The sequence below is a fragment of the Pipistrellus kuhlii genome, unplaced genomic scaffold, assembly GCF_014108245.1.
Source record: "Pipistrellus kuhlii isolate mPipKuh1 unplaced genomic scaffold, mPipKuh1.p scaffold_m20_p_19, whole genome shotgun sequence".
NCBI classification, from domain to species: Eukaryota; Metazoa; Chordata; class Mammalia; order Chiroptera; family Vespertilionidae; genus Pipistrellus; species Pipistrellus kuhlii.
The window spans coordinates 13,432,873-13,447,221 of NW_023425504.1; the positions used below are offsets into that span (position 1 = coordinate 13,432,873).

A 14,349-nucleotide genomic window follows, 5' to 3' on the forward strand; every position below is an offset into this window, starting at 1 on the left:
CAAGGTAAGCACAAAAGAAGTAATGAGTAAAATGTTTTTCTAATATTAAAGCCTTAATTCTTTTTATAGATCCCACATTATTAGATATATATTTGTATATATGAGGTAAAGTAATTTTCACTGTTTTGAAATTTGAAAATGACTTCATATAGCTTTTTAAGGAATAATAAAGGTGTTGGGTTTGTTATCCAATTTTCCTTTACTTGTCGCTTTGAAAATACAAAAGAACTTATAGTTTATGTCATTTTAAAAGTGTGTGGTTGAGGGGATTTTAGCAGTTTTCTGATCTTATCCATCCTGGATTACATTCAAAATATAGTCTTTTGAATGTAATCCAGGATGGATAAGATCAGATACACACACACACACACACACACACACACACACACACACTGCTGTAAATCAAGATGGCTGTTATTTGGATTAAGAATAACAATAATATCAGATCAGTAATACAAAGTAGAACCATGATCAGGATCAAATCTCTTTTAAAAAAATATATATTTTATTGATTTTTTACAGAAAAGAAGGAAGAGAGATAGCTAGAAACGTCGATGAGAGAGAATCATCGACCAGCTGCCTCTTGCACACCCCGTACGGGGAATGTGCCAGCAACCAACTGTACATGCCCCTGACCGGAATCTCGAACCTGGGACCTTTTAGTCCACAGACAGACGCTCTACCGCTGAGCCGAACCGGTTTCGGCAGGATCAGATCTCTTGATTTCAGTTTGGATTTCCATAGGATAGAAATTTTAGTAAATTTTGGAAAATATATACATTAAATATTGGAGCATGTTTGTTTTTTAAAAAAATACATTTTATTGATTTTTTTTTTTTTTTACAGAGAGGAAGAGAGAGGGATAGAGAGTTAGAAACATGGATCTGCTACCTCTTGCATACTCCCCACGGGGGATGTGCCCAAAACCAAGACACATGCTCTCAACTGGAATTGAACATGGGACCCTTCATCTGCAGGCTGATGCTCTATTCACTGAGCCAAACCAGTTAGGGCTGGAGCCATGTTTTTCTTATGTTTAAGGTTACATTCTGTTTTTGATTTATGATCTAAGTTTTCTGGAAAAGGTAGAAAAAAACATAAAATGAACATAATTCCTTTAGTTTTCACAAACAGATTTGTATTTTGACTTGTGTAGTCTGTGTTAAAATTGAAATACTCTCAAATTTGGTACCAATATGTAGATTTGTGTTTTTGCTATTTTATTTCTTGATTTCTTGCAGGGAAGGACTTGTATTCTATATACTGATTTATATTTACAAGTACAAGCTTGTCTTTACAAAGCATAGAATGAATGAGATAAGCCCCCAGATAATCTCAGTATTTTTATGTGAAATTAAAGCTGATTTTTTTTTAGTTTTCACTAAATTACAACGTTTTAAATACCAAAGGTTAATAGTTAATAGCCCTGAAAAACTGCTTCTATAAAATATTTATGTAATATAAAAATTAAAATAGTTTTTTTCCCATTTGGAGAAAACATAAGCCAAAAGTTTGAAACTGTACTAGTTAATTATTTTAAATATAAATGATCAATCATATTACATTAAAAAGTTTAGCCAAAACCGGTTTGGTTCAATGGATAGAGCGTTGGCCTGTGGACTGAAAGGTCCCCAGTTCAATTCCTGTCAAGGGCATGTACCTTGGTTGCAGGCACATCCCCAGTAGGGGGTGTGCAAGAGGCAGCTGGTTGATGTTTCTCTCTCATGGATGTTTCTAACTCTCTATCCCTATCTCTTCCTCTCTGTAAAAAAATCAATAAAATATATTAAAAAAGAAAAAGTTTAAATATACTAATTAAAATATGGAAACAATAAGACATAGTGTCTTTTCAGGAACAGAAACCACATTTTTTTTCTTCTTTTGAAACTCTGGTTTCTTTCCATTACATAATGTGTTAGTATCAATATTTACTTTCCTTGAATTCTTTGGCTTGTGGTTGATAATATAAGTATATTCTAGATTTATTATTTTATTATTTTAAGTACATTCTAGACTTTAAATCTTTTATTCAATGATTAGATTTTCTTGTGCTTTAAGTGAAAAAAATAGGCAAGAATTTTCAATGTTTCTCTTTTTGCTTTTTAAATATGTTTTTATTGATTTTTAGAGGGAGAAGTAGAGGGAGAGTGAGGGAGAAGGAGGGAGGAAGAGCAGGATAGAGGGAGAAAGGGAGGGAGAAAGAAACCATGATTGACTGGCTCCTGCAAGCCCCCTACTGGGGATAGAGCCAAAACCAGGACATGTGCCCAGCATCCTCTTGGTGCTTGGGATGGTGGTCAAGGAACTGAACCATAGGGGTCAGGGCTCTCCTTTTGGCTTTTATTTAATGTTGTTGCTCTGGCTTTCACAATTCTTTGCATTTTTAAAATTGGACTTCAGGTGCACAGAACTGGATTAATCATAAGCTCTGATTCATAACATGCTGTCATCATTGGTCCATGCATGGCTCTTATTTATTTACTTATTTATTTAGTATTTAAGTAATTTTTACTTTCTTCACATGAGAATGTTGATCACTTTAAAGACCCTGCTTTGCAATTTGATGATTTATTTTCTTTGAAATTCTAGAAAAGCGTTTCTCCATTTCAACTCAAAATTGCTGCTAAAGTTTCTAAATCTGAAAAGGAAATGGACCCAGAATATGAAGAGAAAATGGTAAATATGTTATTGGATAGGATAGTGAATACTGTAGTTGATTTTTATAGAGGAAAAGTGAAAGATTTAAAACAATACATGTTTACATATAATGAGTTCAGAATCATAGATTTTAGAATTGGATTTTTTGTTGAATAAATGAATCTCCACATTCTCAGATGAGGAAATAAAAGAGCAGAGAAACTATATGAATATTTGGGACTAGAAGCCACATCCTTCTCAGATGAGAAATAAAAGAGCAGAGAAACTATGGAATATTTGGGATTAGAATGCAATCTCTTCGTTTTTGTTCAGTGCTCTTTACCCCATAATAAGGTGTTTTGTGCTAGAAGTACTTTATCCACTAAGTGAAAATACCTGTGTGAATATCAATATGGCTGAAAGAAAGCAGGTCACAAAGCCAGACATATTTTTTGCTCTCTCTCTCCATTGCTTTGGATTTATGAATCCTACACATTATGAAACATATAATATGGTAATATGTTTTCTGAAGGTAAGGATATTTCCCAGTGTGTGAAAATATTACCTGTTTAAGCAATATAATATTAATTTATGCTCATCTGCTTTGCTCTACATTTAATTATTTAATTTTTAGTCACTGAAATCCATATTTTAGGTTTGATTTAACTATATATTTTTATGCTTGGGGTTTTTTAAGACCAGTGAATTTGATAGACTTAAAGAGAAATTAACAGGTAGTTGGAACTGAGTGTTTTTTGTTGTTGTTGTTGTTGTTGAGGGGTTGTTTTTTTGCAGTAATATTATAAAAATAAATAGAGATGAAGTACATTTTTTGGTGCTTCATAGTGATTTTATAAAAGTCCATTCCTTAATGTTTAAGGCCATAGCTAACAAACAGTTAATGTTTTAACAACTCTAAAAACAACATTCCAGTGAGGATAACATAAAATGAAAAGGTTTTGGCCTCCTTCCAGCTACCGGTCTGAATATATTTGCCTAATTCTTGTATTTATGTTAATAATCTCTTGTAAGTTTCTGGTGTTATTAATTATGCATCCTTGATTAGCAATAAAATATTCTCTACCCTTTGAATAAAAAAATCATCTTAATTAATTTCTTTATCTGGAATTTTAAAATTTTCAGTGAAAAGAGTTTATTGCATTTACATGGTACAAGTTCTATGACCTTTTATAATGTATTGAGAAATTATAATATATATCAATTTTGTGTAGCAAATATACTATTTCGTGTGTGTGTGTGTGTGTGTGTGTGTGTGTGTGTGTATTTTCCTACAAATCCTGCTTACTTTTGGGGGAAACTTTATATACTGTTATCATAAAACATAACTTTCCAGATCATCGTAATTGAAGAGAAAAATGTTTATTGCATTATTGTACCATACCATTGAAAATGTTTTGAGACAAGGTGACCCTGGATTCTAAGATTACAGTTATTTCTAGAAGCAGCTTGAAAATTCTTAAGAGTTCAGTTTATTTTACATATATATATATATATACACACATATATATACATATATATACACACACACACACACACATAATGGTTAATTTATATTTCCATATCTGGGATACATTATATATTATGATAATTTTGTAAACTGCTCAGGAAAATAAAATCATTATGGTTTGGTAAGAGAATTTGCTTTTTGGCCAACAACTCTTTAAGCACTTCTTATTGGGGGTATTTACTAAGTCTGGCAGATCATTTGGCTTCTATTCAAAATATTTGAAAATACCATTATCAGAGTTGCTACCTACTATTAATAGTTATGGGAGCTTGAGCCAAGTTATTTACTCTCTCTGTACCTCAGTTTTATCATCTGTAACAGGGGAAAATACTAATACCTATCTCATAGGTTTATTAAGAGAATTAAATGGATTAGTATGTTTAAAGCTTAGAACAGTACAAAGTAAGTACAGTATAAGTGTTTATTAAATAAATTTGAATGAATAAAAAAGAAAATCATTACTTTTTATTTTGTTTTGTGAACTAGAAAGCAGACCGAGCGAAGAGATTTGAATTTTTACTGAAGCAGACAGAACTTTTTGCACATTTCATTCAACCTTCAGCACAGAAATCTCCAACATCTCCTCTAAACATGAAATTGGGACGCCCTCAAATAAAGAAAGAGGACAAGCAGAGCTTAATTTCTGCTGGAGAGTATGTTGACATCTCTCTCTACTTTCTTCTCTTTCTCTTCCTCCTTCTCCCTCTCCTCATACACTCCTTCCCTTTTCACATATTAAGTATAATCTAATGTTAAAAAATAAGCTTATTATTAGTACAAATGTATTTCATAGGCAACAATATTTTTTTTTCTCACTAGCAGTTAATCAGTAAAAATATAGGCTGGTTCTACCCACTTTAGAGCAAGATCCTAGGTAACGCGTTGCTTTTTTTTCATAGAAGGTATTAGCAGTATATACAGACTTAATTGACACCTTAGCATTTGGGTTGAATATGAAGATTTTTTTTTTTCATCCCAGCTACCGCCACAGGCGCACGGAGCAAGAGGAGGATGAAGAGCTACTCTCAGAAAGTCGGAAGACATCTAACGTGTGTGTTAGGTTTGAGGTGTCACCTTCATGTGAGTACTTCATCATGTTGTTGTTTTTTCTAATTTGGTTTTAGAAAAATTGTACTTGATTGCATTAATGAAAGTATGAGATATTGGTTTTTTTTTTTCTTCCAGATGTGAAAGGAGGACTACTGAGAGATTATCAGATTCGAGGACTGAACTGGTTGATTTCTTTGTATGAAAATGGAATCAATGGTATTTTGGCCGATGAAATGGTAAGGAGTTGATAGCTAAAAATGCATTCTCAGTTACCAATACTTTTTTTTTTTTTTTGTAAACTTGAAATAACTGAGCTGAATTGCCCTTCTGAGGTCTGGAGGCTAATTTTATTTAGTTATTATGGCATGATAGGCATTTGTAAAGTAAAGAATGGTTTCTTTAAGTAACTTGTAGATCATATATGTCACTGGCTATAAAATTCTTTTTTTTAAAGTATGTTTTTATTGATTTTAGAGAAACAGAGGTAGGGAGGGAGAGGGAGAAACATCCATGAAAGAGAACCATTGATTGGCTGCCTCTTGCACGCCCCCTACAGGGGATCCAAGCCCACAACCTGGGCATGTGCCCTGACCAGGAATCGAAATGGGGAACCTCTAGGTCCATGTGAGGACACTCAACCAAGTGAGCCACACAGGCCAGGGCTAGCCACAAAATTCTTATTGAGAGTTGCTCAAAGGGCATTAAAAACCTTGTACTTTTTTTTTTTTTTTTCCACTTTGGCTTCCAGGAAGCTCAGAGGCAAAATGAATGCCAGAATGGAGCATCTGTGTTAATTTTTAATGGTCTGCTTATTGTGTGCCCTTTGTGCCTTATCCTATTCTTTACCTTTTAGTTTTATTTTCCTTGATCCCTCTTTATTTCTATTTCACTATTAATTTCCGTTCCATGTTTTCATCACAGACCACCTGAAACGAGTTTTCATTGTAGGCTATCTGAATTTATTTGGGGAATGAGGCCGGGTGTATAAGCCAAATACTAAATGAATGAATGTATAAACCAAATAATAAATGAATGCATGCTTGAATGAATGTAAATATCTCCATGTGTGAGCAACCAGAAAGTGAATAGATGGAATAAAGAAGAAAATAGTAAAGAACAATGTTGAATCTTGGCAATTGAGTGCCAGATGGGAGGGAGTCAGGAAGTAATCCATGAAATGACATACAAATAAAACGATAAAAGAAAAAATTAAGGCTATTTAATATGCTAATTTAGCTGATCAGGGGAGTATCTAAAGGCCTAGATTGGTATTTTAAGTCCAAAGGAATAAGATGGAATTTAAGAGAGGACAAGGGGAGTTCTAGATCTATATATCCCAGGAAGACTCATTTACATACTACTCTAAAGAGACTTCATATTGAATTTATAGTGACACCAGATATGATTTAATAACTAAAAGGGAAAGATACTCTAAGGAGTATAGAAAAATTGGGGGAAAACAAGAAAAATATTAAAAGTAAGGCATAATTCTGCTAACCAGCAATAACCACATTGAACATTTGGGCATATTTGTTTTCAGTTTTTTTCCCTTTCAGATGTATTTATTTTGCATAGTTAAGATTGTAGTGTATATAAAAGTGTATTTTTATTTTTTCAAATTCATATGTATTTTCTACATACTTTAAACCTTTTTATAAAAATAATTGTTAGCCCTAACCAGTTTGGCTTAGTGGATAGAGCATCAGCCTGTGGACTGAAGGGTCCTGGGTTCGATTCCAGTCAAGGGCACATCCTCAGCTGTGGGCTCGATCCCCAGTAGAGAGCATGCAACAAGGCAGCTGATCAATGATTCTCTAGTCATTGATGTTTCTTATCTCTCTTTCCCTCTCCCTCTCAGAAATCAATAAAAATATATTTAAAAAAATAAAAAATAAGAATAATTGTTAGTTACTGCATAAAAATCCTAAGGAGGTACTGACCATAATTTTATTAATTTCCTCCCTTATTGCTGATCATTTGGATCAGTTGATGTAGTGTGCATGTGCATGTACATGCGTGTTATATAATAATGCTATTATGCGAACCCTTGTATTTTATTCTGTACCTCAAATTATTTTCATAGGTTTTCTAGAAGTGGAGTTACTTGGTTAAAGAGTACATACATTTTAAGCTTTTGATGTGTAGCATAGAAAACTGAAGCGGACAGAACTTTTAGGTTTAAGTTTATAAAAGAAAATATATACTTTGCATAGAGATAAAGCCAGAAGTTGTTTTAAAAGGCCCTACAGCATAAGACATTGTTCCCTTTCCAGTGGTTAGGTGGTATGTTCTTGGTGGTAAATATATTATTTTTAAAAGTCCACTGGACTGGATAATCTCTAATATCCTTTATGGCTTAAGAGTTCTGTTATGTTCTGTTCTTTTATGGTTCCTTAGGTCTTCAAGGGTGTAAGGTACTTATACAGAGCCACATGCCCCTTGACATGCATAGTCTGAATATTTCATGCCTGTGTTGTAGTGGTGGGGACAATAGGCAAGAAAGACTGGTATATAAGCAGGCTGGTAAAATAAATGTGTCTTTGTGAAATACACACTCAAAATTCTTAATTTTAAAATAGTAGATTGTTTGCTGTTTAGGAGTTAAAATCTTCTAAATAGAGGGTTGCTTTGTTGAGCAACTTTCTAATGGTAAGTTCTTAGGTTTTTTTTGTTTTTGTTTTTTTTTCTTTTCCCTATGTGAGATAGTTGACAAGTATCTTTTGTAATGTTGTTATTAACAGAATGTTTCATTAAATAAAAAATGCTCATGGATATTTTTTTCCTTGTGATGATAATGCAGGGTCTTGGTAAGACTTTACAAACGATTGCTTTGCTTGGTTACCTGAAACATTACCGAAACATTCCTGGACCTCACATGGTTTTAGTTCCAAAGTCTACTTTACACAACTGGATGAATGAATTTAAACGATGGGTCCCATCTCTTCGTGTTATTTGTTTCGTCGGAGACAAGGATGCGAGAGTAAGTGAGAAACAGGTTTAAAAAGGCAATCAAGACTAACATTCTTTCTGAGGTTAAGTTGCATACCATTGCCATAAAGACATTTAAGTTGGCCACTACTACTAAATAACACTTAATTTGTGCTTACTCAGGCTCTGTTTCAGTGCTTTTTAATATATTAATTTTATTCTCACAACACTGTTATGTGGTAGATGTGTTACTTAATAATACATTAAGTAACAGTCCATTATTTTGCTTATCTGCATTTATTGTTTTTCTTTTAATCCTCATCAGAGGATATTTTTTCCATTGATTTTTAGGGAGAGTGTAAGAGAGGGTGAAAGACAGAAACATCGCTATGAGAGCACATTGTTTGCCTCCTGTATGCGCCTCAACCCGGGGCCAGGGATCTAGCCCTTCACCAGAATTGAACCCCAGGCCCTTCAGTCTAAGGGCCAATGCTCTAACCATGAGCAAAACTGACTAGAGCTGCATTTACTTTTAAGTAGCTCATTAACTTAAGTATGTTTGAGTTGTACTTTTAAGAGACCTTTTATTTAAAAACGTTATTTTATTAACAGTATATCTCATAAGTAACTCTTATCATTTGTGCTCTTTTGACATAAGAAATGTGTAAATTTGCATGACTTAAGGTTTTATATTTAAGTTTTTGACTTTTGACTTTGACTTGTATACATGCACACATATGTGTATACACACACATGAATGGAACCTTTTCAGTTTGTATTGAGAGCCTTGTGTTTTGTGTTTATGCATAGACACAGCTTTCAGCTTTTGTCATTGAATATAAAAATATACATTGAGTGGCCAGATTATTATGATATCTTAATGCATAATAATCAGGCCACTCAGTGTATATCTTATATAATAAAAGGCTAATATGCAAATTGTCCCCTCAACCAGGAGTTCGACCAGCAGGCAGGCCAGTCAACTGCCCATGTCCCCTCCTCCTGGCCAGGCTGGCAGGACCCCATCCATGCACAAATTAATGCACTGGGTCTCAAATACACACACACACACACACACACACACACACACACACTGAGTGTCCAGATTATTATGCGTTCAAAGATTATAATAATCTGGCCACTCAGTGTATGTCTGCATGCATTCTTAGATATGAAACTCTGAGCTCTTATTTAAATTAGCCTTTTGTCAATCTAGGCTACACTTATTTTGGGAGTGTAGAATTATTTAAAAAATAATCAATTGTGCAAAAATACAAAAATTAATAACCAGTTTAGGAAGCATATTATTAAACTTTGTCTTTATTTTGCCTCCAGAGAACATAGTTTAGAATATAGTTATCCTATTTTACATATTTTAGATAGGTTATCAAAATATACATTCAAAAGAATGGTAACAATGAATTATGTAATTCTTTTTTAATTTTTAAAAAATATATTTTATTGATTTTTTAACAGAGAGGAAGGGAGAGAGATAGAGAGCTAGAAACATCGATGAGAGAGAATCATCGACCAGCTGCCTCCTGCACACGCCCTACTGGGGATGTGCCCGCAACCAACGCACATGCCCTTGACCGGAATCGAACCTGGGACCTTTCAGTCTGCAGACCGATGGTCTACCGCTGAGCCAAACCAGTTTCGGCTGTAATTTTCTTATTTTGCGTGAAAAAAATGACGTAAATTTATTTAAATTTAACTTATAATTTTAAATATTGCACTCATACATTTAGAATTATAGGCTTGATTTTGCCCTGTGCCTAATATTTCCCAGTAGCAGATTAGTCTCTTAGAACTCTTTCTAATCACTACTGTTATTTAATGCAGCAATTTTTACCCTTTTTCATCTCATGGCACACATAAACTAATTACTAAAATTCTGCAGTACACCAAAAAATTTGTTTTTTTGCCCATCTGACAGAAAACTAAGTGTAAGTTTGATTCATTCACACCAGATGGTTACTGTTGTATTAGCTGTTGATTATTAATTTTTGTCTTTTTGCTTAATTCATTATTTTTAATTTGACAATCTTAGGGAAAACAGATTAGTTTTTCCTGACTAAATAGGTAGCGAATGTTTTAAACATTTTTGGGGCACACCAGTTGAAAATTGCTGATTTAATATTATATTACTCCTTATAAAACTTTGTATTTCTGAGTTATTGAATTCTTTTTCTTGAAATGATATCTTGATGAAGATCACAAGCAAAATAGAAATATCTAGGCTTGTGTTTTCATTTCTCAGTAAAAATGTATCTCAGTGATTTTCAACTATATTATACAGAATCCAACAGTTTATGAAGTATCTCTGAAGTACTTAATGACTTGTAAAGAAAAAGTGGATGCATTTAATTTGTGACTGCCCTATCTTTACCCCATGGGAAGTTGGCAATTCTTCTGGTAACTTCAACATTTCTTAATTTTGAAAACCAACCTTCAAAACGGTGTTTTTCAAATTGCCACTCAAAGGTTGGGAATTAATCTTAGTGGGTGGTGATGACAATTTCATAAAACATTGAGATAGAATAGAATAGAAATAGTAGAATGTTTTATACATAGTAAGGATATACATTGCTTTTTTCTATATAAATACACTTATAATTAATGTGCCTTATTCAACACTTACACATTGATATTGGTATGTATAGGGAAAATCCAGGTCATTATGTATTGACAGATTTGAACCATGGTACCACATGGGAAAGATTTATTGGGCCTTTCTGATTTCCTGGCCTTTTGTAAACATTATATGAGGTCAATATTTTAGTAATAAAAATTTGATGTAGGCAACAATAGGTGTTTAATTGAGTTGGGAAATTATTAGAGATATTCCTGGTCCTGTCTGATGCTAGTGTAGTCTTGAAGTATATAGAGGTGTGATTCCCAAACATGGCGCTTAAAAAAAAAATCATATATAAGCATTTATTCCAATATTGTCAGTAGTATGGGGAGAGCAGTCAGTCACTCTAGAAATTCTGATCTGATCCCCTTCGTGAGTAGGCTGATTATACACACACTAGAGGTCTGGTGCATGAAAATTCATGCATTGGAGGGGAGAGTCCCTCAGCCCAACCTGCCCACTCTCACAGTCTTGGAGCCCTCAGGGGCAGGAGGTGACCTGGCAATCAGGGGAGGATTACACCCCCATCACACTTTTGCTGCTGCCACTGCCGGCAGCTCAAGCCTCAACCTGTCCTGGTTACCTGAGCCTCAGGTGGCCCTGTGTGGCTGGGCAGCTGCCATCTGAGGCTTGCTTGCACCTCGAGCTGGCCCTGGGTGGCTAGGGGGATAAAGGGACTGGAGGACCCTGGAGGCAGGCACTCGGAGTGGTCCGGCCTTGCCACATGCCTGCCACCCTGGCGGGGCTGAGGGGACTGGGTGCCACCATCTTGTGGCTGTGTGCATCACCATCTTTGAGGGTGTGACACTCAATTAGCATATTCCTTCCTTATTGGCTGTGGGCACTGCCATATTTGAGGGCAGGGCAGTAATTAGCGTATTCCCTCTTTATTAGATAGGATGAAGGAGAAGTAACTCTGCAGCTGTGAGCTGCAAGTGTCACAGAAAGAGGAGGGGAGCATCTGTGGTCAGGCCTTCATTGGAACTCAAAGTCCGATAACAAGGTGGCTAACTTCTATGATGTTACAAACAGCTCTGCTCAGTTCCTAGGACCTGAGAATGGTCAGTTCTTGAGATAAACTCCTGGAGGGGGTCAGGCTCCTGGCACAGCAATCAATCAGTGTGTCCTGTCCTTGGTCTGTTCACAAAATGTTTTTTTTTTTCCTGTGTAATGGACCCATTGAGGCATCTTATCTTTTTTTGGCCTTGTTTCATCCTCCACTTTCCCAGGATCTGTAAGAAAACCTCTTCTCTATAGTTAGTAAGGTGAACAATTAAACGGTAGCTTTGGTCTTATTACATGCCCTTCTCCATTATGAAGATCATTATGGCCATGTCTCCTAACAAAATTATGTCTGAAGGAAAAAGATTATTTAGCAGCTTCTTTGAACATTTCAGTTAAAATCCAAGAAACCTGGGTCATTCTGCCAAACATGATTTTTTGACCTTTTCATTTTCTACTCTGGAGGCATCAAAGATCAGGGACATAGAAACAGGAGATCTGTTTTTAGTTTTGGCTTTGATATGACTGTATGATGTTAAGTAGATCTTGCAGAGCCTTAATTTTGTCACCTATAAAGTGGGAGCTTTTGAATTTTGTGATCTGAAATGTTTTGTCAAGATATTGAAATCTTTCAAGTAGTTAACAAATTTCAAAGCAGAGCTAATTTAAATTTTAAAATGTGCATATAGTCCATGAAACAGTAAGAGGAACCATTAAATGGAGTGTTTCACAAAATCAAACAAGGATAAGTGTTTTCAGGACTGACTGACTGGGGTCTGGCACCCTGGTTCCCTTTATTTTTGTTTCTAATTTCCCAAACATTTTAAATTAACTTCTTTAACTTGACTACTTCGAAAAGTGCAACTGAGATTTCTATTAAGGCTTTTCTTTTCTTCCTTCCTTCCTTCCTTCCTCCCTCCCTCCCTTCCTCCCTCCCTCCCTCCCTCCCTCCCTCCCTCCCTCCCTCCCTCCCTTTCTTTCTTTCTTTCTTTCTTTCTTTTTTTTCTTTTCTTTTTCTGTTCTTTACTTCAGTCCGGGCAATCCTTTTATACATAGTGGGCACTCAGTGAATATTTGTCGAATGAGTTCACAGTGTTTTGGTGCATAACTGTGAATTTATGAAGTAAAGACTTTGCAGTGAACAATTAATTTTGTTTATGCACTGTAATTTCAGATGTATAATACTAATAAACTCCACCAAATATAATAGTTTTTGCTGCTCCCTGTTAACTTCGGTGGTTTTATTCTGACCCATTCATCTGGAATTCAGTTCATACAAGTTAAAAGTGCTATCAGTTAATTGGCTACCATGTTGGCCAGTGCCTGTGAATATTTAAAAATAGTTTTAAATGGGCTCCTTACTAAGATAGAGCAAGTATACTTTGTAAAATCACATTTATAGCCTCATAACAACATCAGGAAGTTCACAAAAACATGAATAGGCTTTTATGACCCCTTAACCAAATATATGACTTGTCCTTGCTAGAGTTCTCAAAGGGTTGAAATCTCTCATGTATACTGAGTTATTTCCATTTGTTGAAACTATAATATGTTGGTAATGCTTAGATCTTGCTAAAAATGTGGTATTCAGAAAGCAGTTACTTTGCCTATGTCCTTTTGAACCCTTTGTGATATGAAGAGAAAGCCTAGTAATTTGGTAATCTTTTGGTGATATATTCTGTACTTGTTTAAGGGAAGCAATTGCTTCTCTTTTATTAATCAACTAGAGGTCTGGTGCACAAAATTAGTGACTGGAGGCGGGTCTCCTCAGCTCAGCCTGCACCCTCTCCAATCTGGGACATCCCTCTCAAAATACGGGACCACTGCCTCCTAACTGCTCACCTGTCTGCTTGCCTGATCACCCCTAACTGCCCCCCCTGCTGACGTAGTCACTCACAACCCCCTCCCCCGCCCGTCGGCTTGGGTTGCTCCTAACCTCTCCCCCCAACCCTGCTGGCCAGGTCGAGCCTTACTGCCCCCGCCCCCCATGCTGGCCTGGTTCCCCTAAACTGCCTCCCATGCAAGCTGGGTCACCCCTAATTGCCCTCCCATCAGCCTGGTCACCTCTCACAGCCTCCCCCCAACCATTGTGATCCCCCTCAACTGTCTGCCCCACCAGCCTGGTCATCCCTCACTGCCCTGCTCTGCTGGCCTGGTTGCTCCTCACTGGCCCCCCACTAGCCTGGTCACCCCCAGTTGCCCCCCCCCCCCCCCCCCCCCCCCCCGTAGACCTGGTCGCCCTACACAGCCTGCTGCTCAGTCATTTGGTCATCCCTCACTAACACCCCTTCCAGCATGGTTGCCCCACACAGCCAGTTCGGTCATCTGTTTGGTTGTTTCAGATGTGACAGTCGCTTAGACTTTTATATATATACTAGAGGCCTGGTGCACGAAATTCATGCGTGGGGTGGGGGGGTGTCCCTCAGCCCAGCCTGCACCCTCTCCAATCTGGGACTCCTCGAGGGATGTCTGACTGCTGATTTAGACCTGATCCTGGTGGGATCAGGCCTAAACCGGCAGTTGGACAACTCTCTCACAATCCAGGACTGCTGGCTCCCAACTGTTCGCT

At 36.3% G+C, this 14,349-nt stretch overlaps 1 protein-coding gene across 13 annotated transcripts in view; it reads left to right on the plus strand.

Moving 5' to 3' along the window:
- The window catches only part of SMARCA1 (SWI/SNF related, matrix associated, actin dependent regulator of chromatin, subfamily a, member 1), an 89,542-nt gene that overhangs the window by 3,346 nt on the left and 71,847 nt on the right, over positions 1 to 14,349 (plus strand). For 11 of the 13 annotated variants that reach the window (XM_036443450.2, XM_036443451.2, XM_036443445.2 and 8 more), the window contains exons 2-6: positions 2,590 to 2,676; positions 4,652 to 4,818; positions 5,145 to 5,245; positions 5,351 to 5,451; positions 8,016 to 8,195. In XM_036443450.2, coding sequence (XP_036299343.1) covers positions 2,590 to 2,676; positions 4,652 to 4,818; positions 5,145 to 5,245; positions 5,351 to 5,451; positions 8,016 to 8,195 — 636 coding nt within the window. The remainder of the gene's footprint in view (positions 1 to 2,589; positions 2,677 to 4,651; positions 4,819 to 5,144; positions 5,246 to 5,350; positions 5,452 to 8,015; positions 8,196 to 14,349) is intronic. The other 2 variants (XM_036443447.2, XM_045583540.1) reach the window with 1 other exon arrangement.